Below are 27,655 nucleotides of genomic sequence, written 5' to 3'. Positions count from 1 at the left end.
CGTGACAAAAACATATCAAATGTTTAGAAATTCTACTGTGCCTAATAATTTGGAACAGTGCATTTTGAGTTTTTATTCATTTTGGAGATTATACTGTTATCATTGGGAGGTTTATTCAATCAAATTCGATGTATACTCTAACGGGTGATGACTTTTATTAGAATGACTGTCATTTGCACCAACCATTTAGGAAAATCTGAGAAAAATGTAATTTGCATAATAATTTGGAACATGGTATAATGAGTCCCCTCATGTAAAGCGCTCCCTCATGTAATGAGTCCCCTCAGGTAAAGCGCTCACTCATGTAATGAGTACCCTCATATAAAGCGCTCTTTCATGTAATGAGTCCCCTCATGTAAAGCGCTCCCTCATGTAATGAGTCCCCTCATGTAAACCTTTCCCACATGTAATGAGTCCCCTCAGGTAAAGCGCTCCATCATGTAATGAGTCCCCTCATGTAAAGCACTCCCTCATGTAATGAGTCCCCTCATGTAAAGCGCTTCCTCATGTAATGAGTCCCCTCAGGTAAAGCGCTCCGTCATGTAATGAGTCCCCTCAGGTAAAGCGCTCCCTCATGTAATGAGTCCCCTCAGGTAAAGCGCTCCATCATGTAATGAGTCCCCTCAGGTAAAGCGCTCCCTCATGTAATTAGTCCCCTCATGTAAAGCGCTCCCTCATTTAATGAGTCCCGTCATGTAAAGCGCTCCCTCATGTATTGAGTCCCCTCATGTAAAGCACTCCCTCATGCAATGAGTATCCTCATGTAAAGCGCTCCCTCATGTATTGAGTCCCCTCATGTAAAGCACTCCCTCATGCAATGAGTATCCTCATGTAAAGCGCTCCCTCATGTAACGAGTCCCCTCATGTGAAGCGCTCCCTCATTTAATGAGTCCCGTCATGTAAAGCGCTCCCTCATGTATTGAGTCCCCTCATGTGAAGCGCTCCCTCATGTAATGAGTCCCCTCATGTAAAGCGCTCCCTCATGTAATGAGACCCCACAGGTAAAGCGCTCCCTCATGTAACGAGTCCCCTCATGTAAAGCGCTCCCTCATGTAAAGCTCTCCCTCATGTAATGAGTCCCCAAACGCCACAGGTCACTGCCTTATTTTCAACATTTCACCCCAGTTTGACTTTTATCCCTTTTTTAAACACATTGTGTGGGAGAATGACTGATGTTCTAAAATATAACTCGTCCAGCAAAAAAGAAGGAAGCGCCCGGGAGCAGGTAATGGAAACCGTCCGTGTTCTGAGGGGTAAACAGGCCCCGTCCCACAATGCCAAGAGCAGCACGTGACCACAGGTCCCGGTGTCACACTCACACTGAGTGACTAGCAATAAAGTTATTCATTTCAAACGTCCAAGGTCAGGAGCACGTGGTAACTCTGACAGGGGGTAACCCTGACTACGGGAAGAAGCGACCGGACGAGGGCTGATCTCGCGATATCCCCCGTCTTTTACTAGGGCGGCACACGCAAGTTCTCGCGAGACTTGTTGCCGTCCTGCTGCCTGCACTGTACGCTAGGTCAAGATGTCGGAGTCAGAGCTCGGGAGGAAGTGGGACCGGTGTCTGGCGGACGCGGCTGTCAAATTTGGTAACGTACAGCTTGAAGGCGTGCAGCAGGGCGGACATGGCGGCCAGAGGCCCACACCGACTGTCACCTGTGTGCGAGCACTGCCCGGCCTGTCATGTCTGCTCCGATATATATATATATATATATATTTATTACACTCCACAGGGCGGAATGTACACAGTGACTGCACCAGCAGAATAGTGAGTGCAGCTCTGGGGTATAACACAGGATGTAACTCAGGATCAGTAATGTAATGTATGTACACAGTGACTGCACCAGCAGAATAGTGAGTGCAACTGTGGAGTATAATACAGGATGTAACTCAGGATCAGTAATGTATGTACATAGTGACTGCACCAGCAGAATAGTGAGTGCAGCTCTGGAGTATAATACAGGAGGTAACTCAGGATCAGTAATGTAATGTATGTACACAGTGACTGCACCAGCAGAATAGTGAGTGCAGCTCTGGGGTATAATACAGGATGTCACTCCAGACCAGTAATGTAATGTATGTACACAGTGACTGCACCAGTAGAATAGTGAGTGCAGCTCTGGGGTATAATACAGGTGGTAACTCAGGATCAGTAATGTAATGTATGTACACAGTGACTGCACCAGCAGAATAGTGAGCGCAGCTCTGGGGTACAATACAGGATGTAACTCAGGATCAGTAATGTACACTCACCGGCCACTTTATTAGGTACACCTGTCCAACTTCTTGTTAACACTTAATTTCTAATCAGCCAATCACATGGCGGCAACTCAGTGCATTTAGGCATGTAGACATGGTCAAGACAATCTCCTGCAGTTCAAACCGAGCATCAGTATGGGGAAGAAAGGTGATTTGAGTGCCTTTGAACCTGGCATGGTTGTTGGTGCCAGAAGGGCTGGTCTGAGTATTTCAGAAACTGCTGATCTACTGGGATTTTCACGCACAACCATCTCTAGGGTTTACAGAGAATGGTCCGAAAAAGAAAAAAAATCCAGTGAGCGGCAGTTCTGTGGGCGGAAATGCCTTGTTGATGCCAGAGGTCAGAGGAGAATGGGCAGACTGGTTCGAGCTGATAGAAAGGCAACAGTGACTCAAATCGCCACCCGTTACAACCAAGGTAGGCCTAAGAGCATCTCTGAACGCACAGTGCGTCGAACTTTGAGGCAGATGGGCTACAGCAGCAGAAGACCACACCGGGTACCACTCCTTTCAGCTAAGAACAGGAAACTGAGGCTACAATTTGTACAAGCTCATCGAAATTGGACAGTAGAAGATTGGAAAAACGTTGCTTGGTCTGATGAGTCTCGATTTCTGCTGCGACATTCGGATGGTAGGGTCAGAATTTGGCGTAAACAACATGAAAGCATGGATCCATCCTGCCTTGTATGGAGCATCTTTGGGATGTGCAGCCGACAAATCTGCGGCAACTGTGTGATGCCATCATGTCAATATGGACCAAAATCTCTGAGGAATGCTTCCAGCACCTTGTTGAATCTATGCCACGAAGAATTGAGGCAGTTCTGAAGGCAAAAGGGGGTCCAACCCGTTACTAGCATGGTGTACCTAATAAAGTGGCCGGTGAGTGTATGTACACAGTGACTGCACCAGCAGAATAGTGAGTGCAACTCTGGAGTAAAATACAGGATGTAACTCAGGATCAGTACTGTAATGTATGTACACAGTGACTGCACCAGCAGAATAGTGAGTGCAGCTCTGGGGTATAATACAGGATGTAACTCAGGATCAGTCATGTATGTACACTTTGACTGCACCAGCAGAACAGTGAGTGCAGCTCTGGAGTATAATACAGGAGGTAACTGAGGATCAGTAATATATGTACACAGTGACTCCACCAGCAGAATAGTAAGTGCAGTTCTGGGGTATAATACAGGATGTAAATCAGGATCAGTAATGTATGTACATAGTGACTGCACTAGCAGAATAGTGAGTGCAGCTCTGGGGTATAATACAGGAGGTAACTCAGGATCAGTAATGTATGTACACAGTGACTGCACCAGCAGAATAGTGAGTGCAGCTCTGGAGTATAATACAGGAGGTAACTCAGGATCAGTAATGTAATGTATGTACACAGTGACTGCACCAGCAGAATAGGGAGTGCAGCTCTGGGGTATAATACAGGAGGTAACTCAGGATCAGTCATGTAATGTATGTACACAGTGACTGCACCAGCAGAATAGTGAGTGCAGCTCTGGAGTATAATACAGGAGATAACTCAGGATCAGTAATGTAATGTATGCACACAGTGACTACACCAGCAGAATAGTGAGTGCAGCTCTGGGGTATAATACAGGATGTAACTCAGGATCTGTAATGTAATGTATGTACACAGTGACTGCACCAGCAGAATAGTGAGTGCAGCTCTGGGTTATAATACAGGAGGTAGAGTAACTCCGGATCATTAGTGTAATACTGTAGGTTGTCGCCCCATTTTCCCAGTCATCCTCATATCTATGTGTTGATCCGCTTAATATAAATCAAATGTATGTCTTATTAGCTGATCAGGTCTTATAATAATGCTCTTTCCCTTCAAGTACTGCATCCTCTTATGGGAAGCATCGGGCGCGTGTGTTGTAGGTGAGGTAACAGAAGTTGCGAAACCCCCAGACTGTAAACCCTGTACGTGATTGCGTGCCGGCTGTAATTGCTGGAGCACATTGCTCTGCTCTGATGTCTCCTGATCCCATCACATTCTTACTGATAGAAGTCGTCAGCTTTTCCATACGTCCAGTTTCCTGGTCTCCAATTTACGTGACTGGAGAGGATCTGCACAGGATTCTGACAAGCGAGAGCTAACCAGAGAGGGCGGCTGACCTGTATACAGGAGCGTTGTAGAAGCCTTGTTATCAGGGCACATTTCAGAGATTCCTATTTTTGCCGTCAGTTTTGCACAATGCGAGTTTTGCTTCAGATTTGTGATTGTTAGAAAGTTTTAGTCAAATGTTCTTAATAGAGTAGAGCAGAGGACACCACTTTTGGGGGGAGATCCAAAGAAAACTTCGCCGGGGGGCCTCAGACTGCGGGGTGCTTGCGGACTGCCAGTTGCCTCAGACTGCGGGGTGCTTGCGGACTGCCGGGGGGCCTCAGACTGCGGGGTGCTTGCGGACTGCCGGGGGGCCTCAGACTGCGGGGTGCTTGCGGACTGCCGGGGGGCCTCAGACTGCGGGGTGCTTGCGGACTGCCGGGGGGCCTCAGACTGCGGGGCGCTTGCGGACTGCGGGGCGCTTGCTGGCTGCCGGGCGCTGCGGATGTCAGTCCTCCGTGAGCACAAATCTGTCCTGTGCGAACGTGACACAATGGTAGCAAACACTCAGCTGTGATAAGTATTCGGTCTGTACATTTGTTTCTCACAGTGACAGAAACGTGTAGCAATCCTCATCACCACCTGGAGGAAGCAGGGATGCAACTTTATCTGATTTACTCAAATTTTTCCAACTTTTTAAAAACTTTGTAAACTTTTGTAAAAGTTTTAGTAGAAGCGCAGAGGACAGTCACCGTGCACTCCCAACTACTGTCCTGACGGATCAGTGGCCTCTTTCTCCGCAGGGGGACTTTTTTTCTCTTGTTGCCCCTCTATGCGGCAGCCATACTTCTTGCGCCTTCACTTGTTTGTGCTTCTCCAGATGTTTTTGCTTTTTTTTTTTTTTCCACAACTTGTGTTTCTTAACCCTTTGGACTTGGTCTGCTCTGTGCAGCTGGTAAATGGTTTTCTCCATCCAGGTCATGAAAGGGTAAATGAGCGCTCTCATTCCTCAGCTATTTTTGTGTAGAATAATCCAAATATAACCGCTCCTCCGTACACTGCCAAACAGCTGCACCTCACTGACAAGTGAATAACTATTACTGCTTCATTATAACCCTGATTACTAACAAACGTCTGCAGAGACTGGGAACAGCGGATCCTGTGTGATTGTACCGGCCGTCACCGGGGTGTCCGCTGTCCTCATACTAAGGAGAGCCGGCCTCCTGGCCAATGACTTCAAGGTCAAAGCTAAGGGTACCGTCTCACAGTGGCACTTTTGTCGCTACGACGGTACGATCCGTGACGTTCCAGCGATATCCATACGATATCGCTGTGTCTGACATGCAGCAGCGATCAGGGACCCTGCTGAGAATCGGACGTCGTAGCAGATCGTTTGGAACTTTATTTCGTCGCTGGATCGTTGTGTGTGACAGCGATCCAGCGATGCGTTCGCTTGTAACCAGGGTAAACATCGGGTTACTAAGCGCAGGGCCGCGCTTAGTAACCCGATGTTTACCGTGGTTACCAGCGTAAAAGTAAAAAAAAAACAAACAGTACATACTTACATTCCGGTGTCTGTCCCCCGGCGTTCTGCTTCTCTGCACTGTGAGCGCCGGCCAGCCGGAAAGCGAGCACAGCGGTGACGTCACCGCTGTGCTTTCCGGCTGGCGCAGACACAGTGCAGAGAAGCAGAACGCCGGGGGACAGACACCGGAATGTAAGTATGTACTGTTTGGTTTTTTTTACTTTTACGCTGGTAACCACGGTAAACATCGGGTTACTAAGCGCGGCCCTGCGCTTAGTAACCCGATGTTTACCCTGGTTACCCGGAGACTTCGGCATCGTTGGTCGCTGGAGAGCTGACTGTGTGACAGCTCCCCAGCGACCACACAACCACTTACCAACGATCACGGCCAGGTCGTATCGCTGGTCGTGATCGTTGGTAAATCGTTATGTGAGACGGTACCCTAAGGAGGCAGTATTATAGTAGTTATATTCTTGATCTTGAACATAGGGGCAGTATTATAGTAGTTATATTCTTGATCTTGAACATAGGGGCAGTATTATAGTAGTTATATTCTTGATCTTGAACATAGGGGCAGTATTATAGTAGTTATATTGTTGATCTTGAACATAGGGGCAGTATTATAGTAGTTATATTCTTGATCTTGAACATAGGGGCAGTATTATAGTAGTTATATTCTTGTACATAGGAGGCAGTATTATAGTAGTTATATTCTTGTACATAGGGGCAGTATTATAGTAGTTATATTCTTGTACATAGGAGCAGTATTATAGTAGTTATATTCTTGTACATAGGGGTAGTATTATAGTAGTTATATTCTTTTACATAGGGGCAGTATTATAGTAGTTATATTCTTGTACATAGGAGCAGTGTTATAGTAGTTATATGCTTGTACATAGGGGCAGTATTATAGTAGTTATATTCTTGTACATAGGGGCAGTGTTATAGTACTTATATTCTTGTACATAGGGGGCAGTATTATAGTACTTATATTCTTGTACATAGGGGGCAGTATTATAGTACTTATATTCTTAGAATATATTTTCAGCATTTTCTCAGCCATGTTCTGTGTTTTCTGTCTGGGGGTCCTGGATTTCAGCTTTCTTCCTTCTCGGAGTGATGTGGATTATACAAGATTTTTTTTCTTTTTTTTAATTTGTTTGGATGAATCACTGAGGGAAACTAGAAAAGTTTGGTTTTAATCTAACCCTCCTCCGCCTCTCGTCCTTGCTTTGTTCCCGCTGAGGAGTATCTGCTGCAGAAAGAACATTTACCATGTGAGGAATTAAAGGGCAAATTGAATTAATGTCGGAGAAGTGGCCAAGTCGTCCCCTTCCCTGCGCTGATTGCATTGAGATGTGAGCCGTTTCTGTGGGATGAGTCACTGCAGGGTTATTAGAGATCAGGGTTTTCTGTGAACACAGGATGGGAAGCGATTCTACGTTGCGCCTGGTCGCGGGCCGACCCCCTGCTCTGTGTAAAGCCCCTTCCCCGTGGACATTAGATATTTAGGGATTGGCGGTGGTTGCTAAATGTGATTATGGCGACCAACCAAGGTACGATGCCAGACATACTGTTTGGTAAGGGGAGTGATTGTCAGCGGCAGCCAGCAGAATTGTGAATGCTTCTCTGGATACTGTTGGAGTGAATGACAGCTCTGCAGGTGAATTCAGTGTTTTATGTGAAGGCGATGTTTTTTTATTGTAGCCAGGATTTAAAATAAATGTCAGCGGGGTTGGTGGATGTCCGCAGGTACTGGACGGAGTACAAAGTCGCGTTCTGGAGCCAGCCCTGTAATAAATGGAGTGAGTCATGTCCGGATGATTTGGGCATATACCTAAAATTTTCACTGCCCCTCTAAATGCGGAGAAGGGAGTGAGGTCACCCGACTGTCCACTCACTGCTGTGCTAATGGAGGCCATAGCGAGCGCCGGCCTCACAATTTCCACATGAATTAATGGCTGCATCTAAGACACAGCGGCCCAATGACAAAGGAGTTGTGGTGCATCCGGATTAGGGTCACCGCTTGTTGGAGCGAGCGCCCCACTGGAGAGCCATTTACACAAGTCGCAGTCCGTTCTTGGCATTGTAGAATTATATTCCAGAGCTGCTTTCATGATTCTCCTTGGTTTATTAGTTCATATCTCCCAGTTTATCCCAGATTCCTCAGCATCCATCCATTCCATGCTTCCACTGTGGTGTGTCTTAGAGATCCTTTCTAGGGCAAAAGCAGCACTTTGAGTGCAGCTCTGGAAGTGACTGGAGCACTAGGCAAGGCACAACCTGCTCTGTGTACACAGCATTGAGTTGTCCTTATATATGTGGCGTCTGGTACGGTGTGGTGACCTCATACATGTGGCGTCAGGTACAGTGTGGTGACCTCATACATGTGGCATCTGGTACGGTGTGGTGACCTCATACATGTGGCGTCTGGTACGGTGTGGTGACCTTATACATGTGGCAAAACACAAGACGGATAGATCAGATTTTATGTCTTTAATGCTCGTCAGAAAGCGCTTCCACGGGATTCTGCCGGGATTTAGCGAAATTACATGAATAGATTTACTAGGTAGACTTTTATGTATTTCCCTCCAGGCTGACAATGATACAACCCCGAGCGCCCAGATCCTCTTACCCCAGATGCTCAGGACACATCCTGCTCTCTGGGAGGAATCCAGCCAAGTCCGACGTGTCGTCTTTATTGGTCCGGAAAGAATGAAACACCTTCCATAAGATGATTTAGTTTTGGGAAGGATTGAGGCCACCATGTGCAACCCTGTTACCTCTGGCAAAGATGTGAGCAGAGGGCGATAATGGCTCTGTCCATCCTACATGTAGTGTGAGAAGTCAGAAATCATGCGGTATTATAGTAGTTACTAGATGGTGGCCCGATTCTAACGCATCGGGTATTCTAGAATATGCATGTCCACTTAGTATATTGCCCGGCCACGTAGTATATTGCCCGGCCACGTAGTATATTGCCCGGCCACGTAGTATATTGCCCGGCCACGTAGTATATTGCCCGGTCACGTAGTATATTGCCTGGTCACGTAGTATAATGCTCCATGCAGTTATGGCCCCATAGATGCCCCATAGATGCCTCATATAATGCTCCATGCAGTTATGGCCCCATAGATGCCTCATATAATGCTCCATGAAGTTATGGCCCCATAGATGCCCCATATAATGCTCCATGCAGATATGGCCCCATAGATGCTCCATATAATGCTCCATGCAGTTATGGCCCCATAGATGCCCCATATAATGCCCCATATAATGCTCCATGCAGTTATGGCCCCATAGATGCCCCATATAATGCTCCATGCAGTTATGGCCCCATAGACGCTCCATACAGCATTGTGCCACATGTAATGCTGCTGCAATTAAAAAAAAAAAAATCACATACTCACCTCTCGTCGCTGCTCCACAGCGTCCCGTCTCTCCGGACTGACTGTTCAGGCAGAGGGCGGCACGCACACTAATCGCGCCCCCGACCTGCACAGTCACTGCAAGAGGACGGGAAGACGGAGCTGCGCCCGGCGGATGGAACGCGGACAGGTGAATATGAAATACCTGCTCCTGGCGCTCCTGACGCTGTCCCTGCCTGTCCCTTGGTACCGCACCTTCTTCCTGTAATGAGCGGTCACTGGTACCGCTCATTACAGTAATGAATATGCGGCTCCACCCCTATGGGAGTGGAGTCCATATTCATTAATTTAATGAGCGGTACCACGTGACCGCTGAATAGAGGAAGAGCTGCAGCGCGGGAGACCATGGGACAGCGTTAGGAGCGCCAGGAGCAGGTGAGTATGCGACAGGGTTAATAGCAGCGGTAAAGGAGAGCGTTACACCGCGGCCTGTTACTGCTGCCATTAACCCTGTGTGAGCGGTAAATGGAGTGGATTATGGAGCTGGCGCCGGGCACTGACTGTAGGGGAGGTACATTTCTGTACATTGGAGCAGTATTATAGTAGTTATATTCTTGTACATAGGGGGCAGTATTATTCTTGTACATAGGGGCAGTATTATAGTAGTTTTATTTCTGTACATAGGAGCAGTATTATAGTCGTTATATTCTTGTACGTAGGAGCAGTATTATAGTAGTTATATTCTTGTATATAGGAGCAGTATTATAGTAGTTATATTCTTGTACATAGGGGGCAGTATTATAGTAGGTATATTCTTGTACATAGGAGCAGTATTATAGTAGTTATATTCTTGTACATAGGAGCAGTATTATAGTAGTTATATTCTTGTACATAGGGGGCAGTATTATTCTTGTACATAGGGGCAGTATTATAGTAGTTTTATTTCTGTACATAGGAGCAGTATTAGTCGTTATATTCTTGTACGTAGGAGCAGTATTATAGTAGTTATATTCTTGTATATAGGAGCAGTATTATAGTAGTTATATTCTTGTACATAGGAGCAGTATTATAGTAGTTATATTCTTGTACGTAGGAGCAGTATTATAGTAGTTATATTCTTGTACGTAGGAGCAGTATTATAGTAGTTATATTCTTGTTCATAGGGGCAGTATTCTGAGATCTTCGCTTTTCCTCGTGCTGATGAATTTGTGCCATTATCTTATTATGTGTGATTTCTGGAAGTGATCTGCTTTATTTTTCCTTTTTCTTTCTGTGTTCTGTAACTTGTGACAGGGAAGAGCTCAGATCCGGATGACTCCAGTAGACTTTGTAGTGTTTCCAGGTCTAATTTATTTTCCTAAGTTTCATTAAATCTGTTTCCCTATTTTTGGAAATAAATGGTCATGAAGAGCGGACAGTTTTGCCAGAACTAAGACCTTTCTTTGTGCGTTGATTCCGGAAAAACAGCTGCATGGAATTTGACAGAATTGGCAGCTTAATAACTCCGAAAACTTTTCGACCTGTGGACCCGCGGCTTATAGCGGCTTTCAAAGGTCTCTACTTCTGACACCTTATAAAAGGCAAGAAATGAACTTCCTGGCGCTTGGACCTTTCTTGTGCTCCTCTGTCGGTTGGTCACTTTCCCGCTCCTCCCCATTTACTGGAATGATATAATAAAATCCCTGTAAGTATACCTTCTTACAGGGTTATTCCCATTAATGTCCAATTGATGCAGGTTCCTTCTCCAGGAATCAATACTATCTAGGTCGTCTTGTGTGCACAGGACTTTCCAGATATTGCAGCGCTGCTACTCTGCAGGTAACGGAGCAGCCACATTACTGAATGCAGAGTTTCGCACACTCGGCCATGGCTGTCGCTTTCTGTTGTAATGCACAGGGTTAAATCTCCAGCATCATTGCTTCGTGTGATAAGCTCAATCCTCTCCCTCTGTGTGGTTCCCAGGGCTCCTCGCTATGTCCCGGCCGCCCCCCACCCACCGTATGAACAACATAATTGTGACTGTGTTTGCAGATCGCGGATTCCCACAAACCACAAGGAGACGTCCTGTTTACTGTGATCTATCGCTGTCTATTCATGACATCCTCCCTTTTATTACTTCTCGTGAGTCACCATTATTTCCCCCTCCATTTTCCAGCAGTGCAGCTGCCGCTCGTTCGCCACCTTCGAGCCCTCGCAGTCCTTGGTTGTGAGCGTCCGCTCCGGGGGTCCCGATCCTTTCAGCTTCCTAATATTGGAGTCACATTTACTCCTTACTGTCTTCTTTCTATATAATTTGCTGACTTTTTTGCTCATCTTTTATCTGTAATGCATCTTTTGCACCAGCACTAGGGGGCGCACGTGAGCTGTGGAGGATCTACACTATACAGTATGCTAGGATTTGTGTGCCCCGCACATGGCGCCCACACACAGACCCAAAGCCCCAAGGGCCTCCCTCCCCATTTGGAGCAAATCCGCTCCCGAGCAGCCGTGCCCGTGCGTTACAGAACAGTGAACAGACCCCCGCCAGCCGGCCCGGCACAGGAAGCCCTCGGAGGTGAGATGAAACTTATTAAATGGAAAAATAGAGCTTGGCACAGACTGGGTAGTTTTGTGCCGGCGTGCCAATGTGCTGGAGTATTGTAGTATTTTTTCCATTTCCCAGAACATTAAAAGCCTTTCTATTCTTTTTTTTTTTTTTTAATATTCCAATCCTCTGAATTATCTTGGAGTAAGCTGACACGAGAGCAGCTGGCTGCAGGCCTCTTACTCCAGTCACCTTCAAAGCAGCAGTCAAAACTGCCACAGCTTCCCTCTATATGTATGGAGTCTTGGTTTTGCACAAACAGATGGCACATCGGGAGTTAAGTGTATTCTGGACCGATGACACCCGTGCAGCAAGCAGCAGAATTGTGTATGCAGCTCTTGATAGGACTAAAGACATTACTATGGATCAGTCCAAATAAAGCAAGGTGGTTTACAGGGATATCCAAGAGAAGAGAACATGCTCTTTAGTTCCCACCAACCACCTCCAACTCTGTTCTGCTGGTCCTTTCCAGATTCTGCCTGTCTGCTGTCACCACTAGGGGGAGCTCACTGTATACAGAGATACATAAGATCCTGTCTGTAGCCACCACTAGGGGGAGCTCCCTGTATACAGAGATACATGATAAGATCCTGTCTGCAGTCACCACTAGGGGGAGCTCCCTGTATACAGAGATACATGATAAGATCCTGTTTGCAGCCACCACTAGGGGGAGCTCCCTGTATACAGAGATACATGATAAGATGCTCTGTGCAGCCACCACTAGGGGGAGCTCCCTGTATACAGAGATACATGATGAGACCCTGTCTGTAGCCACCACTAGGGGGAGCTCCCTGTATACAGAGATACATAAGATCCTGTCTGCAGCCACCACTAGGGGGAGCTCCCTGTATACAGAGATACATAAGATCCTGTCTGCAGCCACCACTAGGGGGAGCTCCCTGTATACAGAGATACATGATAAGATTCTGTCTGCAGTCACCAGTAGGGGGAGCTCCCTGTATACAGAGATACATGATAAGATCCTGTCTGCAGCCACCACTAGTGGGAGCTCCCTGTATACCGAGGTATATAAGAGTATAAGGTATTTTTCCCCTGTGTTCGGGCTGCTCCTCGGTGGGGATTGTCAGGACCCCTCAGTATAATGGGTCTCCCCCTCCCAATATTCCTCATAGAATACTTCTCATACCTATCATGTCTGGGCAGAGCGATCCGTGGACGGCTTCCAAGACCATCTTTCCCTGATAATGGGGAATACTGTGGGATAAATCCCTCGTCGCCTCGCCCCGGCCTTTTCCTGGCAGGCTGCGCTCGCTGATAGTGAGGTGTTAATCTGAGCCTGATACGTGCACATTCACTGCCGCGCTCCACGCCCCGGCTGTGGATGACTCCTCCGACCACGAAACAACAATCTCCGGTGCTCTGGACGGGCCAGAAATCCCGTTAGGGCGGCTTCACACGCTCTGTGCTTTTTGGAAAAACTCCACTGTAGCTTTTGGTGCCGGTTTTTGAACCAAAGTCAGGAATGGGAAAGAAAAAGGATGAACTTGAAGGGATATTCCCAACCAGATGTATCCACGGGCCCCCGCTGTCGGACCCCCAGTGATCTTAAGAATGGATTATGCCCACACTCCGGTCACTCGTGTCTGGTCCCAGCACTGTCCTGAGGGGCCATTTCCTGGACTTGTGGGGGTCCCCATTGGTTGTGCCCCCTCTAATCTGTGCAGTCCCCATCAGCTATCCTGGCTCAGAATCTGGACAGTTTTCTTACTTTTTTATTCTTTGATATCGTCGTTACTTTGTGTTCTGCCAAGTTGTCTGCTCTGCTCTGCTCTGAAGAGCCCAGGCAGTTATGTTCTCTTAAAGGGGCGGTGCACTCAGTGGCTTCCCTGGCAGTGAAGGGGTGTAGCGGGGAGCGCTGTCACCTGGCGGTCGTAGCCGCTGCTGTCACTCTCCCGGGGCAATGAACAAAGTGTTCGCAGCCGTCGTGCTGTGTAATAGTTTCTTGACTTAGATTAAACCCTTTTCCCGACAAGCGCTGGGCGTCTCCAGTGTGGGGCTGTGCGGGATTGGCACCGCCGCTGTTTTCCTTCACTCGCCTTGCACCCACAAAAAAAATCCTTTTTTAAAAAATATATCTTTTTAATTTTTACTATTTGTGCAGATGACCTCTACCTGCGTAATGCCTACGGCTCTTCTGCCTGCGTACGGCCGGCGGCTCCTCTCCTTGCGTACGGTCGGCGGCTCCTCTGCTTCTGTACAGCTGGCGGCTCCTCTACCTGCGTACGGCCAGCGGCTCATCTACCGGTGTACGGCCAGCAGCATCTCTCCTTGCATACGGCCAGCGGCTACTCTCCTTGCGTACGGCCGGCGGCTCCTCTACCCGCGTTCGGCCGGCGGCTCCTCTACCCGCGTTCGGCCGGCGGCTCACCTACCCGCGTTCGGCCGGCGGCTCGCCTACCCGCGTTCGGCCGGCGGCTCGCCTACCCGCGTACGGCCGGCGGCTCGCCTACCCGCGTACGGCCGGCGGCTCGCCTACCCACGCTATGCTGCCTGTGCCGGGACCTCTCGTATGTGATGGCTAATTATTCTGATGGTACTGTGGGATTCCTGTAATCTGGAACATCTGATAATCTGGCATATACAACTAAACCAAGCAAATCTTTTCATGGCCAAGATGCTGATAGTGATTTGGTGCCTTCCGTTCCCATTGATGCCAGATAAGAGGAATTTTCCACATTCTCTGGATGAATGAGAAGTGGCGACGTTTGTAGCTGACAGTTTCCATCGGAATAAGACGGTCGCGTTGAGTTTGGTCGTGTCGTTTGTATGGGGACGATGGCCTCCAGTTACCTTTACGGTCTTCATTGCTGCATTCATGCACGTTATTCCAAAGAGGTGCTGCAGCAGAGGAGAGATGGGACTTTAGCCCCTTTAGGGCTGGTCAGCTGTCCCCAGGGGCCGCAGGGTACACGGCGATGTCTGCTGTTTCCTCGTGTACCAGGTTTACACAGCACATGTGGCCGCCATGCTTTGAATTCTCCTCTCATCCCATAAAACCCAGATGCTGCAGCCGGAGGCCGACCACGTATGACCCGTCAGTGGGGTCTGCACTTTATCAGCAGGTTCAGCCCGGTGACCTCCATGTGTTTGGCCCAGAACACGGCGCCATTGTCCCGGAGTGCGGCAGCTGCAGCCGGCCAGGCCTCTGTTTACCATTGTTTTCCCGGACTGGCTCCAGATCTGTGTACACGAGAGCGAAAATGGGATTAGCGGATCCTGCTAATCATTATTAAATCTCTGCGCCAAGACTTAATCTCTTGCTGGATCGCCAGCGGCATGGATTCATGGTCAGGAATTGCGGACAGAAGAGTCCTGTATTGGGTCATCGAGTGTAGAAAGGCTCCATGTAGTTAACTATTCACACCCCTTGTCTGTAGAGAGGTTTATGTCGGATTTGCAAAACTGTTCAACCCCCCTGACAAGTGGTGATAAGTGAAGCCCTGCAACGGGTTTGGCTCCCTGCGGTCGGCTGCAGGTCCGGACCTGGACGTTCCTCGGTGACGTGTCTGTGCTCTTGTGGACTGCAGCAGGTTTTCTTTGCTGCATTTCCTTTGCCCTCTGCCTCCTCTGGTACTTCACCTCCACCACCATGCTTTATGGACGGCGTGGCACTTTGTGAGCTGTCACAGCCACACACATTTCTTGGATGTGCTTTTTTTAACGATTTCCCCTCATAATTGATTATTACGGTGGCTGTTAATTTCTTCCAGGAGGCCTCAGAGATTACATGTATAGCTGGGAGGAGAGACCAGACTGAGTTGATCATCCAGATCCACCTGGTTCATGACATGGAGACCTGTGTTTGGCAGCATATGCCCAAGGGTTATTATTAGCATTGAAGGATGGTGCCCCCCCCACAGAACAGGGAATACGTTTCTGAATGATGGGGGGTCCAACTACTGAGATCCCCTCTGTTCCCAAGTAGGGAGCCCTGTGATATCCTGGAGGAAGGAGCGGTGGTCATGCGAGCCGGAGATGGCGAAGGACAGCTCTTGGCTATCTCCACATGGACAATGAACTGTTGGAATCAGTGGGGGGCTCTGCAGTCGGACCCTCACTAATAAGAAAAGTGGATGGGGACTATCAAATTTTGGGAGTGACCCAATAGCGCCCATCGGGTTGTCACTTTTTCCCCCTCCCACCTCAGGTAAATGAGGTTTTGCTCCATCTTCCTGCGACGTGGCCGTGCCGGGAGCGCAGCTCTGGATCAGTACTGCAGCCTTCAGATCGCGGAGATCCCAAAAGTTGTCCCCCAACCGTTGCGGTGACGTCCTGTCCTGGTGAGCGCTGATCTAGTCTCTGACCGGTCTCCGCAGCGCCGTCGCACGTGGCCGCTTCCAGACCACGCAGATTCTTAGCTGCCGTGTTCTCATTTTTGTGGGTTTCACAATATTCCCCCTGCGTTGTTTAAAGGTGCGGCAGCGCGGACAGGATGGAGCAAGCTGTTCACATAGTTTATCTAATTCCCTGCAGGACCGGGGCTGGCGGCGTTTGAAGTTTGGCAAAAGACTGATGGGGACAAGGCCCCGTGTTTAATCCTCTGCAGACAGGGGGTGACGAGACCCTCAGCGGAGACCCTGCCCACGGACATCACGGCTCCACACATGGCGGCATTTCTTTCTATTAACCTCTGCAAGCCCCCGAAATCCTGGTCAGAGAGGAATGGAAGGGGCTCCGTCACCTATAGGAGGCCCTCTATATCCTTCTATGTGAGGGAAATGCCTAAATGTGCAATTCCACAATGTTCAGGCGATTGCAATATAAACCGCAAATTTTAAGACGTTTAACCGTGATTGCCAGTCTGGACTCTGGTAAAAGCTGGATGTTGGCCATGTTTGGTTACTGGCCCAGTTATTTGGGATATTGACCCTTTCACGGTCTAATATGACTCGTTTCTCCCGGAGTGGCCTGACACTTCTCCAGCTTCGCACCGGCTCTGGTGTTTCGCCGCAGCCCCTGCTGAAGCCGTCCTGTGGTTGTGAGCCCCGGCGAGCTGGCTGACTGTCTCGCTCTTGGAACCGCACGATGATTTCTGAAGTGTTCGCTGCAAAGGCAAATAAACATCCCTTGTGATCCTGGCAGGTCCGGCGGAGCAGAACGTTCTGCGTGGTACGTCGGCTGGCTCGCTCTGTTCTTGCTGCGTGTTGTGGACACTCGGCTAATGTGACCCTGCTACCTCGCTTGCTTTTTCGTAAATCAGGTGGTGGATTATAACACGTGGACAGCGAGACGTCTTACCCGCAACGTACCAGCGCAACTCAGAAGAGGCACCAGGCGGCGCCGCAACGTGTCAGAAAAAGCGCCATTACTGTTTGCAAGTGTGCCGCGGACACGCACGGACATTGCAGTGAGCTGCAGCCGTAATCCACAGCACGGCATGCAGCTGAGCTCCATGTGCAGGCTGAGACTTGTGGTTCCACCACGCCTGTCGCTTATGCCCTGTGGTCTATCCGGACCTTGCTCTCCATCCTACATACAGGGGTCTTGGATTTCTGCATCCCTAGACCCCCATAGACCTGCCTGCAGCCCTTCTCCCCGGCGTGGAATGCACCGCCGGCTGTTAGGACATCCCAGGGGGCTGCGCTTCTCATTTCTCGGATGGGACTGTGCTTGTTGCTAGAAGCCGAGCGGCGATATTTGTGGAGCTCGTGTCGAGTTGCACATAAGCAAGGACATGATAGGACGGGCAGATAGCAGCAACACCCTAGAAACCGGAAAATATGAAACACTATTACTCTTTAGTTAACAAATGGGGCCGTGGCGGAGGCCAGATCATTCGCTGCACGGAGCAGAACTCCTATAGAAATAGGTTTTATCACTGGGGTCCACGTGATCGGTGCAGTATGTGGCCCCCCCGAGACATGGGGTCGCCCTGCTCTTATGGAGTGAGGGGAGGTGGCCCAAAGCGTCTTCACCCCATGGGTGTTCTCTCGTAGGTTGTCACGTCTTGTCCTCTTGCTCCCTGCTGCCTTCTATACTGCGGGTAGATGATGTAATGCCCGACCAGGCGCCATCTTCCATTGCCCCGTGGTCCAGTTCTGATGCTCTCATGCCCATTGTAGGCACTTCCAGGGTGGACGGGGGTCATCGTGGCCACTGACTGTCTGTGAATGTGTGACAAGTTTTAACAACGTTCCCCTGATTCGCCAATAACGTTATAAGTAATTTGGGAAACCATTCACTCCTCTGCGGCATCGGACCAGACAGGTACGGTTTCTCCCCACATGTCTGTTTTTCGCCGCCCGTGTCCCTGTCCCCACACAGATCTGATTTTTCGCCGTCCTTGTCCCTGTCCCCACACTTGACTATGATTTTTTTTCCCCGTTCCCACACACATCTAAATTTTTGCCGCCTGTGTCCTTGTCCCCACTCTCATCTATGACTTTTCGCCGCCCGTGTCCCCACTCTCATCTATGACTTTTCGCCGCCCGTGTCCTTGTCCCCACGCTCGTCTCATTTTTCACCACCCTTGTCCCCACACTTGTTTATGATTTTTCGCCGCCGTGTCTTTGTCCCCACACTCGTCTGATTTTTCGCCACCCCTGTCCCCATACTCATTTATGACTTTTCGACACCCATATCCTTGTCCCCTCAATTGTTTGTTTTCGCCACCCTTGTCCCCACACTCAACAATGATTTTTTTGCCGTCCCGTCCCCACACTCGTTTATGATTTTTCGCCATCCGTTACCCCACTCTCGTTTATGATTTTTCGCCGCCCGTGTCCCTGTCCCCACACTCGTCTGATTTTTCGCCACGCTTGTCCCCACACTTGTTTACGATTTTCCAACACCCTTGTCCCCACACTTGTTTGAGTTTTTGCCACCCGTGTCCCTGTCCCCACTTCACCGTTCAGAGTGACATCTGGCTGACAACCCCTGCGGGCGCTGCTTTGGCAGATGTCAGCGGCTGCCACGTCGGTTACCAGTGGCCGCCGCTTCTTGCGCCCATCAGTCATGGAGATTGATGGGCTGCGGGATTGATCTGGCGGACTTCTCGTGCGAGGGGTTTAGACTTTAACAGCCTGAAATGAGGCGTCGCCCCCTCTCCCACCCGCCCGCGTCCACCACATGCGAGCGCTGAAATTCCATCCAGCCCCATCAGGTCCAGCATTAATCTCATTGGCAAGGGGGCGCCTGGCATGTGGCTGGTTAATGGCGAGAAGTAAATGAGGCAGCGCCGGCCTGGTTTTTCAATTAAGCGTTTGAAGCGGTCACAGAGAAGGTGTAAATGGCGCAGTTGTGGTGCCCCCCGCCCCTGCGCCCGCGGGCCTCTCTGGAAAGTCTCTCCTGTTAGGCCTCTCGCTCCACTTTTATTAGAAGATAAGCCTTTCATGTTTTATTGTTATGAGTGCGGCGGTCCTGGAGGTGCCACTTCTAGTGGAAACAGCTGCGGTGGGATCAGGTGCCAGCGGCCCCGCACCATGGCTGCTGCTTAACCCTTGTGCCACCAGAGGCGCCCCTCTCCCCGAATATCTGCTGCTTGGTTCACTGTCCTATAGCTAGCATTGTACTCCTCTCCCCTCCAGAGCTGCGTGCACTATTCTGCTGTCCAGTATCTATATACTTACCTTGTGCTTATTTCTACTATATCTAGTCACCTCCAGAGCTGAATTCACAATTCTGCTGCCCAGTAGAACTATAAATCGCTCACCTTGTGCTCGTTTCTAGTATATCTAGTCGCCTACTCCAGAGCTGTAGCCACAATTCTGCCGTCCATTATCTAAGTACTTACCTTGTGCTCATTTCTACTATATCTAGTCGCCTCTAGAGCTGCGTGCACAATTCTGCTGTCCAGTATCTAAATGCTTACCTTGTGCTCAATTCTCCTATATCTAGTTGCCTCCAGAGCTGCATTCACCATTCTTCTGTACACAATAACTATAAATCGCTCACCTTGTGCTCGTTTCTAGTATATCTAGTAGTCTACTCCAGAGCTGTACTCGCAATTCTGCTGTCCAGTATCTAAATGCTTAACATGTGCTCATTTCTAGTAGATCTAGTTGCCTCCAGAGCTGAATTCACAATTGTACTGTACAGCATCTAAATCCTCACTTTGTGCTCGTAGTAAATCTAACTAGTTGCCTACTCCAAAGCTGTAGTCACAATTCTTCCGTCCAGTATCTAAATACTTTTTTCTTTTTTTTTCCACTTAGCTAGTGCTCATTTCTAATACATCCCATCTTGTACTTCAGTCACCTTCAGAGCTGCACTCACAATTCATCTATTTCCATCTTGCGCGGAATCTAATTATAAGTGCAGGGATCGGCGACCTGCAACACTTCCCCTATTGTGAAACTACAACTCCCAACATGTCCTCTTAGCCTGTGTCTATCAGGGAATGCTGGAAGATGTAGTTTCCCCACAGCTGGCGTGCACGGCTGTTAACCTGGAATCAGCAGGTGTGCAGCTCTGGATGTGACTGGAGCATATTAGGATCGTCCTATACCTGTGTTCTAAGACGCATCGTCCGCTGTCTGGTCCTCGGCCGGAGCCTGGGATCCCCCTGATTGTGGGTGGACGGTGCCGCCTCTTGCCCGCAGCCGCCTCCTGCCCGCTGTGTAGACCTGGATGGATCATCTGTCTGTACATGGATGTTACTTCTGATTTTTATTTTTTTTTAATTATTATTCTAAAATCTCCCATCTTGTCTTCCTCAGGTGCCGGCCTGGGACTGGGGATTGTATTTTCCGTCGTCTTCTTTAAGAGTAAGTCCCAGCTCTGGTCCTGGTCCTGCATGATGGGGGGTATTCGGCTCTGCACTCTCTGCGTCCTGTCTACAGTCACCACCGGGGGGAGCTGAGGAGCAGCTGCATACTGTGCAGTGTCCAGTATACAGGCTGCTCCGGAGCTGCCCCTTGTGGTGGCACAATATTATCATTTCTCTGGGACTTGCAGCACAGACCAATCAGGATGATGGGCTCAGCACGGGACCCCCACATTGCATATCCAGAGCTTTTCCCTTAAATAGCGTCCTGCTGCGGCCCCTTCATTCCCAGGATAGTTAGGGGCCCCAACGGTTAGATCCTCACTACTCACAATATAATAGCGTGTACACATGGCCGTCATCGCCCCGCCATTATGGCGGCAGTGAGGGAGCGCAGAGGAATTCCACAGGGCAGCGTATAGAAAAGTTTTTAGGTTTGGGGTTTTTTTTTACATTTTTATACCCAGAAATTCTCATTTTATTTGTCCGATCATGACTCGGATCAGATTTATCGGGGGCGGGTTGTGGGGGGACGTGCTTTGATTTTCTGCAATGAGGCGCCTTCTGGCCGCAGACCACCGAATCGCCATCGTATAATGAGCTTTAAAGCGCGTTTCGCCTCTGTCGTTGTGTTTTATGATCGTAGCTTTCCATAAAAGTTCTCATTAAAGCTCTGTACCTCGAGGGTTAATTGTCTGCACGTGACCACCCAAGTAACCCGCAGACCCCTCTGCTTCCAGGAAAGACGTGGCCCATCGTGTTCTCCTCCGGGATCGGCTTGGGAATGGCTTACTCCAACTGCCAGAACGACTTCCAGTCTCCATACCTTCTCCACGGCAAGTTCGTCAAAGTGAGTGTGGGGGGCTCCCTGTCTGACCTCTGACCCCGGGGGGCTTCACTCACACATAATACAGGGCATTAGAAACTAGAAGTGCCAAAAACGGCAAAAGAAAGATGTTTTTTGTTCTACAACCTGACTGTTCGCAGCGAGCGCAGGGTTTGGGGGGCTTATTGCAGATTTCTGAGCACTGGAACACTTGGGAGCGGGACCCCCATCCGAACACGCGGGGTCCCGGAACAGTTAACTCCCTAATTACCTCCAAATGTGTGGTGGTGGTAAATGGCGCGAGCTCCGCTAACGGCCTAATTATCTAATAGCTGCCGGGAAACAGTGTGGAAACTATTAGAGCAGAGGAGCCTGGGAATCGGGACCCTGACCCACCCGGGACTCTTAAAGGGGCCCTCTGAGACCCCCGCAGAATCCTCGCTGTCGGGATTGTCCTGTGTCCTAGGCGGCCCTCCCATGGCGCTGGCCCCTCCGACTGCTGCTGACCCCACTTGTGCTCTCGTTGCAGGATCAGTGACCCCACGCTGTCAGTCGGACTTCCGGACCCCGCACTCGAGCCTCCGGACCTCACACCGGACTTCGCTGTTCTCGTTTGTTTTATATTTTCTGTCTCCACAATTTGGAGAAATAAAGATTAATCTGAAATGTCGCAGAGTCTGAGATCACTGATTCCTTAAAGGAAAAGTCCATCCAAAGGGGGAGGGGCAACCGGGACGTGGAGGGGCGCGACACTCTGCCTCCCAATGCCGGCACTTACAGGGGTGTAGATAGCGACCCACTGGCTGCCAGATCCTCCTCCCACTGCAGATTATTACACCACTGACCTTTCTACAGCGCATCGCTCTTCCACCTCCTGACATACAGTGATATATCCTGCAGATTATTACACCACTGACCTCTGCAGAGCATCGCTCCTCCACCTCCTGACTGATACATAGTGATATATCCTGCAGATAATTACACCACTGACCTCTCTGCAGAGCATCACTCCTCCACCTCCTGACACATACATAGTGATCTATCCTGCAGATTACACCACTGACCTCTATGCAGAGCTTCACTCCTCCACCTCCTGACAGATATATAGTGATATATCCTGCAGATTATTACACCACTGACCTCTCTGCAGGGCATCGCTCCTCCACCTCCTGACAGATGCATAGTGATCTATCCTGCAGATTACACCACTGACCTCTCTGCAGAGCATCGCTCCTCCACCTCCTGACAGATACAGTGATATATCCTGCAGATTATTACACCACTGACCTCTGCAGAGCATCGCTCCTCCACCTCCTGACTGATACATAGTAATATATCCTGCAGATTATTACACCACTGATCTCTCTGCAGAGCATCGCTCCTCCATCTCCTGACAGATACACAGTGATATATCCTGCAGATTATTACACCACTGACCAATCTGCAGAGCATCGCTCCTCCACCTCCTGACAGATACAGTGATATACCCTGCAGATTATTACACCACTGACCTCTGCAGAGCATCGCTCTTCCACCTTCTGACAGATACATAGTGATATTTCCTGCAGATTATTACACCACTGACCCCTGCAGAGCATCGCTCCTCCACCTCCTGACAGATAGTGATATATCCTGCAGATTATTACACCACCGACCTCTCTGCAGAGCATCGCTCCTCCACCTTCTGACTGATACATAGTGATATATCCTGCAGATTTACACCACTGACCTCTGCAGAGCATCACTCCTCCACCTCCTGACAGATATATAGTGATATATCCTGCAGATTACACCACTGATCTCTGCAGAGCATCGCTCCTCCATCTCTTGACAGATACATAGTGATATATCCTGCAGATTATTACACCACTGACCTCTCTGCAGAGCATCGCTCCTCCACCTCCTGACAGATAGTGATATATCCTGCAGATTATTACACCACTGACCTCTGCAGAGCATCGCTCCTCCACCTCCTGACAGATATATAGTGATCCTGCAGATTATTACACCACTGACCTCTCTGCAGAGCACCGCTCCTCCACCTCCTGACAGATATATAGTGATATATCCTGCAGATTATTACATCACTGACCTCTGCAGAGCATCGCTCCTCCACCTCCTGACAGATACACTGTGATATATCCTGAAGATTATTACACCACTGACCTCTGCAGAGCTTCGCTCCTCCACCTCCTGACAGGTACATAGTGATATATCCTGAAGATTATTACACCACTGACCTCCCTGCAGAGCATCGCTCCTCCACCTCCTGACATACACAGTGATATATCCTGCAGATTATTACACCACTGACCTCTGCAGAGCATCGCTCCTCCACCTCCTGACAGATACATAGTGATATATCCTGCAGATTATTACACCACTGACCTCCCTGCAGAGCATCGCTCCTCCACCTCCTGACATACACAGTGATATATCCTGCAGATTATTACACCACTGATCTCTCTGCAGAACATCGCTCCTCCACCTCCTGACCGATAGTGATATATCCTGCAGATTATTACACCACTGACCTCTCTGCAGAGCATCTCTCCTCCACCTCCTGACATACACAGTGATATATCCTGCAGATTATTACACCACTGATCTCTCTGCAGAACATCGCTCCTCCACCTCCTGACCGATAGTGATATATCCTGCAGATTATTACACCACTGACCTCTCTGCAGAGCATCGCTCCTCCACCTCCTGACAGATACATAGTGATATATCCTGCAGATTATTACACCACTGACATCTCTGCAGAGCATCGCTCCTCCACCTCCTGACAGATACATTGTGATATATCCTGCAGATTATTACACCACTGACCTCTCTGCAGAGCATCGCTCCTCCACCTCCGGACAGATACATTGTGATATATCCTGCAGATTATTACACCACTGACCTCTGTGCAGAGCATCGCTCCTCCACCTCCTGACAGATATATAGTGATATATCCTGCAGATTATTACACCACTGACCTCTGCAGAACATCGCTCCTCCACCTCCTGACAGATACATTGTGATATATCCTGCAGATTACATCACTGACCTCTGCAGAGCATCGCTCTTCCACCTCCTGACATACATAGTGATATACCCTGCAGATTATTACACCACTGACCTCTGCAGAGCTTCACTCCACCTTCTGACATGCATAGTGATATATCCTGCAGATTATTACACCACTGACCTCCCTGCAGAGCATCGCTCCTCCACCTCCTGACAGATACATAGTGATATATCCTGCATATTACACCACTGACATCTCTGCAGAGCATCGCTCCTCCACCTCCTGACAGATACAGTGATATATCTTGCAGATTATTACACCACTGACCAATCTGCAGAGCATCTCTCCTCCACCTCCTGGCATACACAGTGATATATCCTGCAGATTATTACACCACTGACCTCTGCAGAGCATCGCTCCTCCACCTCCTGACAGATACATAGTGATATATCCTGCAGATTATTACACCACTGATCTCTGCAGAGCATCGCTCCTCCACCTCCTGACAGATACATTGTGATATATCCTGCAGATTATTACACCACTGACCTCTGTGCAGAGCATTGCTCCTCCACCTCCTGACAGATATATAGTGATATATCCTGCAGATTATTACACCACTGACCTCTGTGCAGAGCATTGCTCCTCCACCTCCTGACAGATACATAGTGATATATCCTGCATATTACACCACTGACATCTCTGCAGAGCATCGCTCCTCCACCTCCTGACAGATACAGTGATATATCCTGCAGATTATTACACTACTGACCAATCTGCAGAGCATCTCTCCTCCACCTCCTGACATACACAGTGATATATCCTGCAGATTATTACACCACTGACCTCTGTGCAGAGCATTGCTCCTCCACCTCCTGACAGATATATAGTGATATATCCTGCAGATTATTACACCACTGACCTCTCTGCAGAGCATCGCTCCTCCACCTCCTGACAGATATATAGTGATATATCCTGCAGATTATTACACCACTGACCTCTCTGCAGAGCATCGCTCCTCCACCTCCTGACAGATAGTGATCTATCCTGCAGATTATTACACCACTGACCACTCTGCAGAGCATCGTTCCTCCACCTCCTGACATACAGTGATATATCCTGCAGATTATTACACCACTGACCTCTCTGCAGAGCATCGCTCCTTCACCTCATGACAGGTACATAGTGATATATCCTGCAGATTATCACACACTGACCTCTGCAGAGCATCGTTCCCCCATCTCCTGACATGCATAGTGATATATCCTGCAGATTATTACACCACTGACCTCTGCAGAGCATCGCTCCTCCACCTCCTGACAGATACATAGTGATATATCCTGCAGATTATTACACCACTGACCTCTCTGCAGAGCATCGCTCCTCCACCTCATGACAGGTACATAGTGATATATCCTGCAGGTTATTACATCACATCGTGGTCCGAGTCCTGGACATTTATTTAAAGATAATCAGAGACTACAACTCCCATCATGTTTCCCCCTTGTAGCCAATATCTGGTGATATTTCCCTAATGGGAGCTCTGGCGCCATCTATTGGTGAGGGGACAACAAGCACATGATCCACAATCCTGCTGTACTTCCTGTGATATAGCTGGTGGAGGCTGAGACTTGTAGTTCTACACCGGAGAACACAATCCTATATGCCAGATAAGTTCTGAACAGACTTTAATACAGTTCTCCATTTTTATAACCTCTACTTGCTATCAGACCACAGGCTCTGTGTTTGTACCTGAAGAGCTGACCTCCAGACCTGTGACTTCTCAGAGCTGAGTGTCTGATTCAGTGTACACAATGGTCTGACACACTGTAACAACAGGACAGCAGGGAGATTGTGCTGCTCTGTGCAACTGCAGAGGATTGTCTCATCTAGACCGATACATTGTGACAAACCCTCAGCTGTGCGAAGTCGTAGGTGCGCAGGTTTCCAGAAGCGAGAATGTTCCCGTTCACTGACAGTAATCGGAGATCATTAAACAATCTGATCCAACATTTTCATTTTTTTGGTCTTTTCTTTATTTTCTTGTTTTCCTTAACAGTTGTTATTTTTTTTTCTCCCTTTTTAGAACACTAAGTTCGGTTAAAATATTTTCGCCAAAAAAAGTGTTGAACAAAAAAAATTAAAAAAACTGGAGGACATTATCCCACAATAAGTTTACAACTTTTTAAGATATTGCAATTGACAAATCGGCCTCAAACATCCGGATAATAAGAAAATTTTTTAAAAAACTTGCCTAATTGCAAACGTAAAAAAGGCGCAAATAAAAAAGAATTTGGTGCAAATCCTAAAACGTCAAAAATCAGTCTTGGATTCGATAACGAATCAGATCCAAAGCTTCTTAGAAAGTTGTCAAACTTATCCAAAGTTGATTGATAAGTAAGTCACCCCATCTTCTGCGGACGCCCCCCATACGGGCGCTGGTGCCGGGGTGTCCGTCCCGTCAGTCCTCGCTTATTACTGGGATGACATTCCTGGAGACAGGAGACCACTAGTAGATGTCAGCCAGTACCTGCACCCCCCCCAGTGTCAGCCAGTACCTGCACCCCCCCCCCCCCCCCAGTGTCAGCCAGTACCTGCACCCCCCCAGTGTCAGCCAGTACCTGCACCCTCATCCCCCCAGGGTCAGCCAGTACCTGCACCCCCACAGTGTCAGCCAGTACCTGCACCCTCATCCCCCCAGTGTCAGCCAGTACCTGTACCCCCATCCCCCCAGTGTCAGCCAGTACCTGTACCCCCATCCCCCCAGTGTCAGCCAGTACCTGCACCCTCATCCCCCCAGTGTCAGCCAGTACCTGTACCCCCATCCCCCCAGTGTCAGCCGGTACCTGCACCCTCATCCCCCCCAGTGTCAGGCGATACCTACACCCCCATCCCCAGTGTCAGCCAGTACCTGCACCCCCATCCCCAGTGTCAGCCAGTACCTGCACCCCCCCCCCCCAGTGTCAGCCAGTACCTGCACCCCCCCCCCCCCCAATGTCAGCCAGTACCTGCACCCTCATCCCCCCAGTGTCAGCCAGTACCTTCTCCCCCATTCCCCAGTGTCAGCCAGTACCTGCACCCCATCCCCCCAGTGTCAGCCGGTACCTGCACCCCATCCCCCCAGTGTCAGCCAGTACCTGCACCGCCATCTCCCCAGTGTCAGCCAGTACCTGCACCCTGGCATAGATGCTGGGACTGTGGTGGTCCCAAGGACTGGGCGCACAGCTGCTGTCCCCCCTCTCCCCAGCAGAGGAGGATTTGGGATGTCTTTTCCCTATGAGGAGAGG

The 27,655-nt window shown here is 49.2% G+C and overlaps 1 protein-coding gene across 1 annotated transcript; it reads left to right on the top strand.

Annotated features, from left to right (window-relative positions):
- Positions 1 to 1,441: 1,441 nt before the first annotated feature.
- On the top strand, positions 1,442 to 22,022 carry MICOS10 (mitochondrial contact site and cristae organizing system subunit 10). The gene is made up of 4 exons (XM_077260305.1): positions 1,442 to 1,592; positions 20,480 to 20,527; positions 21,267 to 21,376; positions 21,882 to 22,022. The coding sequence occupies exons 1-4, from the start codon at positions 1,529 to 1,531 to the stop codon at positions 21,888 to 21,890; spliced, it is 231 nt and encodes a 76-aa protein (XP_077116420.1). The 5' UTR covers positions 1,442 to 1,528; the 3' UTR covers positions 21,891 to 22,022.
- Positions 22,023 to 27,655: the final 5,633 nt, after the last annotated feature.

The sequence above is a fragment of the Ranitomeya variabilis genome, chromosome 4 (genome assembly GCF_051348905.1).
Source record: "Ranitomeya variabilis isolate aRanVar5 chromosome 4, aRanVar5.hap1, whole genome shotgun sequence".
NCBI lineage: Eukaryota > Metazoa > Chordata > Amphibia > Anura > Dendrobatidae > Ranitomeya > Ranitomeya variabilis.
The sequence above is the reverse complement of the archived record's forward strand: the minus strand, read 5'-3'. Positions and strand labels throughout refer to the sequence as shown.